Source organism: Mustela lutreola, chromosome 2 (genome assembly GCF_030435805.1).
Source record: "Mustela lutreola isolate mMusLut2 chromosome 2, mMusLut2.pri, whole genome shotgun sequence".
Classification (NCBI taxonomy): Eukaryota; Metazoa; Chordata; class Mammalia; order Carnivora; family Mustelidae; genus Mustela; species Mustela lutreola.
Window position 1 is genome coordinate 5,186,385 of NC_081291.1, and position 7,822 is coordinate 5,194,206.

The 7,822-nt window shown below is 45.4% G+C and overlaps 1 protein-coding gene across 2 annotated transcripts in view; it reads right to left on the bottom strand.

Annotated features, from left to right (window-relative positions):
• Nucleotides 1-7,822, bottom strand: part of HNRNPM (heterogeneous nuclear ribonucleoprotein M) — a 40,780-nt gene extending 32,958 nt beyond the window's left edge. For both annotated transcript variants that reach the window (XM_059159748.1, XM_059159746.1), the window contains exon 1: nucleotides 7,664-7,822. In XM_059159748.1, coding sequence (XP_059015731.1) covers nucleotides 7,664-7,776 — 113 coding nt within the window. In that variant the 5' untranslated portion in view covers nucleotides 7,777-7,822. The remainder of the gene's footprint in view (nucleotides 1-7,663) is intronic.

The window sequence follows — 7,822 nt, forward strand, 5'->3', positions numbered from 1 at the left end:
TCGAAAAACACAGAACCAGACGTCAGGCTGGAAGCTTAGGCCACAGCACAGAGAAACGGATCGCTGCACGCGGCCCACGGACCATGCATGGGCGGGCCAAGTGAAGCTACTCCATGAGCTGCCCACTCAGGTACAGTGACCACAGGCAGACACCAGTGAGAGGGGACCAGGAACAACTGGGATCTGGCAGACACAGGAAGTCCCTGCACTTTCTGCTTAACAACCCCTATGCTTTCCACCAGTGAAAATCCAGCAACTCCCAAACCACAGAGCCTAGCAGAGACTTTGTGATCCATGACAAAAATGGAAAAACAAAAAGCCAAGATTATGTTATTAATGATTTATACGCCTACCTTTATTTAATTAAAGGGCTGATATTTATTCTAGGATATGTCTTCCTTGTGTGGGAGAGGTAATGTTCAAATACGAGATGACAGCTAGAGGACTTTGTTCTTATAACATTATTTACTTGGATCTAAAAAATATATATTTTTTTTTTTTAAAGTAAGCTATGTGGGGCTTAACCTCAGGACCCTGAGTCACATGCCCTACCAACTAAGTCAGCCAGCCACTCCACTTGGAAAATTTTTAAAGTTAGCAACTTTTTGTAGCCCTAAGGTTTTGGGGTTTTTATTTTTCCCCTGTTGGTCCCTTCAATCCAAACACAAGGGTTCCAAGTGGTAACCCAGTGAAGGTATCCTCCTAGGCAAAAGTAAGGAAGGCAGTTTCCTCATGATTTCACACATATCAACATGCAATAAACAGACTTCCTTCACAAAACAGACTTCCTTCACAGACGCTAGCAGATATGGAGGGATACAGCTACCGTAATCCGCAAATTCCTAGTATTCTGTCTACCCCAAGTTAATAACAGATCCTCCTCAGTCTGGCTGCACAGCACAAGCAGATCTCAAAGGAAACCCTCAACCATCACAGAGGCCACCTGTCTACTCCGTATGAAAGCTCCACACCGAAGTCTGCCAGACAGAGCATATTTGCCAACGTGTCTCTTGCTCCTGGCAGATAAGAAGGCAAGTGTTAGTAAAAATTCATAAAATGCAGAGCACCAACCACGGACTTCCAGAGAGGTTCTGTGGATAGAAACATATTTTAATATAACTGGTCTTTTGAAACCCACAGACTCTATAATTACATTAAAAACCATTATTCTGACACAAGGTCCATGACACAGTAATAGTCCCAGTCCATGTTTTCACACACCTGCTTACCTCATCTATCAGTTACAAAATATATAAATAACTAATTACAGTCAAAGCGGGTAACAAAGTGTCCAGCCCATATTCTGCAGATAATTATGGCTAAGAATAGGCTAGCTACCCAGTCTAACCACCGAAGCTGGGTATCTGGTTTGGGGTTAATCCACATCACATGGCTCACCATCAAGAAAGCAGCTCATATGGATTATGTCCAAGATGTGAGCACAGCACTCTACCCAAATCCTCCTCTGGCTAATCATTTCCACTGTCTGAGAAGTTTCATCCCAAGTAAATGGAGTGAGAACTATCTCGTCACTTCCAGCTTCTTAAAAAATTTACATTTTCATAAACTCAGCAATCAACATCAACCTTTTTTCTTTTTAAAGTAATCTCTATGCCCAATGTGGGACTTGAACTCACAACCCTGTGACCAAGAATCACATGTTCTACCAACTGGGCCAGCCAAATGCCCCTTTCTAAAACTTTATTTTTTCTTAAATAATCTCTATACCACTAATCCTTCTTAACACAGAATTGTAAACCACCCTCAAAGATATCTCACTCAATGTACATATTCAAATACAGCTAACAGAGTTCTAAGAGTGGTATCTTGAAAAGTTTTTTAAAATGTCCAGGGGCGCCTGGGTGGCTCAGTGGGTTAAGCCTCTGCCTTCAGCTCAGGTCATGATCCCAGGGTCTCCTCCCCCCGACCCCTACCTGCCTCTCTGCTTATTTGTGATCCCTGTCAAATAAATAAAATCTTAACCAAAAAAAAAATGTTTTTTTAAAGTAAAATAAAAATGTCATCATGCATCTGCCTTCAGCTCAGGCCATGATCTCAGGGTTCTGGGATCAAGCCCCGCACTAGGCTCCCCTAGCTCCCTGCTTAATGGGAAGCCTGCTTCTCCCTCTCCTACTTCCCCTGCCTGTATTCCCTCTCCTGCTCGCTCTCTACCAAATAAATAAAAATCTGAAAAAAGTAAAATAAAATGAAATATCCAATCCTATTTTCTCATTTGTCTTCAGGATAAAATTTCAGGAATACTCTTCTCTAGCCCCAAGATATTTATAACACTTAACTCCAAAAGCTTTTTAAAAGTACGTGGCTTTCTTTGGTTTGTTTCCATGTGGTTTCAAGATTTTATTTATTTATTTGACAGACAGAGATCACCAGTAGGCGGGGGGGGGGGGGGGGGGGGGGGGCGCAAGGCTCCCCACTGAGAGCCCGAGGTGGGACTCTATCCCAGGACCCTGAGATCATGACCTGAGCTGAAGGCAGAGGCTTAACCCACTGAGCCACCCAGGTGCCCCCAAGAAGTAAATTTTTTTAAGATTATATTTTGACAACACTGACAAAATTGCTCAATCCCAAACACGCCAAATTGAATTATAGACATTAAAAAGGTTAAACACACACCTAACATATGACTCAATCATCTGCAGCTAGATACTTTTCCAAGAGAGAGTGTATATCCATACAAAAACTTGAACCTTAAGTGTTCACAGCAACACTATTTGTAATGTCCCAAACCCAGCTATCTATGTACTAAACAAGTAAATGAAAAACGAAGTTGTAGTAGATCCGTAAATTGAAATACTTCTCAGCAACAAAACGTTAACAACTACATGCAACAAGAAACACTCAAAGAAACCAAACAAAAGGGTTACAATACAGTATGATACCATCATATAAAATTTTATATTTGAGAAAATCTAATCTGGCAAATTAATCCACAGCAGGGTTTCTCAACCTCAGCACTACGGACATTCTGGGACAACAGCTCTGTTCTGTGGGTCTGCCACGTGCATCCCAGACTTCTACCCAAGAGATCTTAGTAGCAACTCAATCAATCCTTCAGTCCTGAAGGTAAAAATCAAAAATATCTCCAAGACGCTTCCAAATGTCCCCTGGACTGAAATGCTGCCTGGGGATGGAGAAACAGAGGACTGAGAAGATTACAGAGTGAGAAAAAATTGCTGGGGGTCATGGACACATTTATTACCTTGACTCGGTGAGGGATTCACAATATTGACACTTGTGCTACACATTTCCATTATGTACAGCTTATTGTGCCAAGAATACAATTTTTTAAGTTTCCACTTATGTTCATTAAATTTCAAACCTGACCCAATAACTTACTTGTAACTCCAACATAAAGTATCAAATATGGAATCCTTCAAAGCAACGGAAACCACAATAAGAGACCTACCTAGGCCAGCTAAATCTCTTACTGATGCTCTCCTTGCTAACTGGCTCTCAATTCCCAACTGCCAATGAACACTGTCTATTCTGGCACCCAATCATCCACCTTAAGGTCTAAGTAGACTGAACAGAAATAAAAATTTTTTCTAACAGTCTATCAACCTATTTCATGATACATCAAAACACAAGCCTAAAATATCTGTAAATACCTTCGAGTCATGAAAATGAAGTATATCTAATACGGCTTGGGAACTATTTCACTCACTGACTGCATTCTTTGAAAATCCCTTTTTTCACATCACTGCTCCACCGAACGAGAATTATACTGTACCTAAACACCACAACTGTAAGGACAGTTCCTGCTCCACAAAAACTGCTCCATTTGCTGAATCCCTAACCCCTCTTACTCTTCAGAGTTCAATACTCTCACCACTTTCAGTTTTTCAATGAAGAGTATAGTCTGAAATGGCAACTCCCAACACCCTGAAATCCTGATCACCTGTCCCAAGAGCAAAGACTCCTTCTCCCCCAACAAGTCCCCTGAGAATCATCATCCCTTATGTTAGGCCCCGAGCTCTCTAATGCACTTAGCGCACAGAGCACTAGTCCTGGCACTCTTCTAGCTCCAGATCCACCACTAAACCACCCTTGCAACTCACGCTCCGTACCTGTTTCTTTACCAGCAAAACCAGCATAACCTGTATTCAGGGTAGCCCCCAGGGATGCTATGGGAATCAACAAACAACCTAACAAAAAGCAGTCTGGTCAATGTCCAGCACAATATCCAAAGGGGAAGCACTACAGGTGACTAAGCACCACACATCCAGGTCTATACAGCAACACCACGGTCTTTGCTGGGCCTCAGCTCCTTCCTCTGTAAAAGGAGAGGACCATCCACACCTACAGGTTTAAAGACAACTTGGCACCCAGTAACTGGGGCACGGATATATCTCTGTACCAGTAATTTTCTTGAGGGGAACTGATCCATTCCTAGTCTTCTACCTTGACATAGTGATTAAAACAAGCCCACCAGGGTGGTGGCTGAGGAGGCTCAGGCACTGTACTCATTACGGACTGCCCAAAGGAGCAATTCAATGCTTTCTGTGACTGTAAAACATGATCATGGGAGAGTCCATGAAACAACCTAATCTTCGCAGACTAGTATCTCTTCGCCTAGCCATGAATAAAACCAAAGAGTCAAAGTCAAGAGCTGGCAGCATTCATTCTTATAATACAAAACCCTCTCAGAAGTTCAGTTCACAATCTACTGTGCTTCAAAAATCCTGTATCAAGTATACAGTCACTTTTTAAAGAACAGCAGACACTCAAATCATTGCAAAGTGGAGAATGTGGTTTAAATAAAACACTTTCAATGACAGTGTTTAGAGAGGTTACCAGGATAGTACTGTGGAAGCAACTAGGGCCTTAAGAGTCTAGATGGTCACCCCTAGTTTCTGAGTCAATTTCCTTAACCCAAGTTTTCTCGATTGCTTAAAAAAATTTTTTTCAGTTCTAAAACAAAGCTATCACAATGTTACCTCCTGGCAATCTATACCAAATATTAATTTTTTTTTTTTTTAAAATAACCTCCATCTCTCAATTTTCTGATTCAGTCACAAGTTTAATCTAGAAAAGAAATAGGTTAAGTCACTGATTTTAAATATATGGTACAACCTACATTTATGGGGAGGGCAGTCAGACACACACCTAAACCCTCGAATAGTCCTCTAAAATGAATACTTCTTCTCTAACTAAATATACTCTTAACTCTGAATCTTACTTGCCTTTTAGATGGAAGATTTCTCATCAAAATAAAACAAATCCACCTTCCGCACCCAGAAAAAAATGAACTGAACAATCAGCTTTCCTATCTGGGGTCCTCAATCAAGCCTGCTTGCTCATTGCTCCACTCCTGGGACACAAGGGGCAGAAGAACTAAGTTTCACTCCATTCCCATCCCTCAAAGGCTTTCAAGATAAAAATCTAGATTCTTTAGCCTGGAATTCATTGCCCACCAGTGGGCTCCCAGTGTTTTAGCATTAAGTGCCACAGCAGCTTCAGTTTTTTACAAATATGCAAAGCATACACTTAAATGCCTTGTCTTTGGGCCCTCTCCTCTCAGCCTCTCCCCAATCCTCGTTTTTTCATCCCTCTCCAACCAAAGGTACATCTCCGGGCCCCCCAGCAGGTTAGGTTGGAGGGACCTGGGCCCTCCAGGCTTCCCGCCAAGTAACTCCTTTTACTACTATCACAGCCAACTTACCCTACTACAGAAATGTAAATTGCTTCCTTCTCTGGGTCAGGGCTTGATTCTAAAGAGCTTCCTCAAACCAAAAAAAAAAAAAAAAAAAAAAAAAAAAAAAACCAACAACAACAAAAAAAATAAGCCCTACAAAATAGATCTAAATGTTACTATCTTCCCAAATTATCCAGGATTAGGCAGTCCTAGGCTCTAGGTTCTTTTCAACAAGGGCTATTTTATCTCTAAAATCTTCCGGTTCTTTCTAACTGTGCACATGTTAAGTGAATTAGCCACAAAATGACTACCTGAAAATGAACAGTGGAAAAAGGGAAATCTGAAGAACGTACCCCAGCCGCTATAATCTATAACCAAACTTACCACCTAACCCGGTTCTAGCAGTACTTCATCCTGTAATAAATGCTTTGAAAGAAAAATAAACACCGGAAATAAATATATCTTAAAGGCCCCCCAAAATGGCCCTCAGAAATCCCACTAGGCTCCCCAAAAGATGATGAAGAAAGTGCACTTAAGCACATCTCTTCCCAGTTTTCAATAGCAAAGTGTTGGGAATACTTCCAGGATGCCTTTCTGTTGATTTCTCAGGACCAGTAACCATGGTATTTTGCTCCTCCCCACCTAAGGAGAGAGAGTTTAACAAAGCCAGTATTTACTGAATGCTCATTCACATAAAGCCAATTTAACCGCATAACCTTTCGATCTCCACGAACTCTAGTTATGCACACTAAAACTTTGTGGGAAGGCAAATTCATAAAAGACAAACTTGTAACAGAGGTGACCAGCAGCTGCGGAAAGAGGGAGAGTAAGTTCATGTGTAAGCGCTGCAGTTTGGGAAGATGATCAAGTTCTGGACGGGGACAGGGGATGATAGTCGCACAACACTGTGAATGCGCTTCACGTCACTGAATCGCACGATCAAAAACGGTTAAAGCTGTAAATCGTAGGTTACGTGTGTTACCACAATTTTTAAACAATTTGTAGGAAATCAACTGTGCGCCCCGGCGTCCCCTCTCCTCCCAGCTGTAGGTTGTAGCCACGTCTCTCGCGTCTTTCAGGTGACTGCTATCGGAATGGCTGGGTCTCACCGGGACACAAGATGATGCGTTAAATCTTTAATTAAACTTGAAAAACCAGGAACCCCAAGACAGAGCCCCACGCTGCACTAGAAAAGGTGACGAAGTTCGCAAGTCGGCGAGCGCGCCTAATGAGGGGAAAATCTGCCCCTGGAACACGGAAGAGGAGCTTTCTTCCCGCCGCCCCCACCCTTTGTTTGGTTGTTTCTAAGGGTGAACCCTGAGCAGCAGATGCGAACTCTCTACAATTACCTACTGCGCACCTGGGAGGCGCGAGGGGCGCCGCGAGGGACTCGAGTCCCGGCCAGAGCATGGGGCTAGCGGCGGCTCCGACCGAGGCAACTCCCCGCGGGGCGGGGGAGGGGAAAAGGAAGAGGTGGCGCCCCGAACCGGCCTCGCGGTGCCTGCCGAAAGCTAACCGCCTCGCCCCGGCTGCCGTTTACCGGGGCTCACCGCGCGCGAACTGCTGCGCGCGCACGCCCTCCCCTCCCCCCCACTTTACGGATCGCGAAACTGAGACCCGGGGCGGTAGGGGAGGGGAGTTGTGAAACCACTCAACCCAAGGTCACTCGACAGGCTAGCGGGCGGCGGACTCCGCGACTCCCCGGCTTCCCGAACCCGCGCCATCATCCCCATGCGCAGGGGCCCGGCCTCAGGCCTCGGCGTCGGGCCCGGCCTACACGGGCCGGCGGAGCCGAGGTCCGCGTCCTGGGAGGAGAGGGCGATCCTTGAGGCGCTCACGGGGCGGCCCGGCTTCACTCCTCACGGCCAAGGCCGCCCCCACAGGCCGGCCGGGCTAGGAAGGCCCGGGCCGCGGCCGCGCCGGTGGGAGGCCACCAACAGACCTAACGGAGCCGCCGCCAGCCGCCGAAGGTGCCGGGCCCGGGACAGGGAGCCGTGGAATACTCACCCCTTCGGGCCCGGAGCCCCGTTGCCGCTTGGCACGCCGGGCGCGCCGCTCTCCTCCTCCATTTTGGTCTCCGTCGTCGCCACCTCGGCCGCCGCTTCGACCCCTGCCGCCATTTTCTCCGCGTCTGGGCTTTGTGTGAGGGAGCTGGATGCGAGCCGC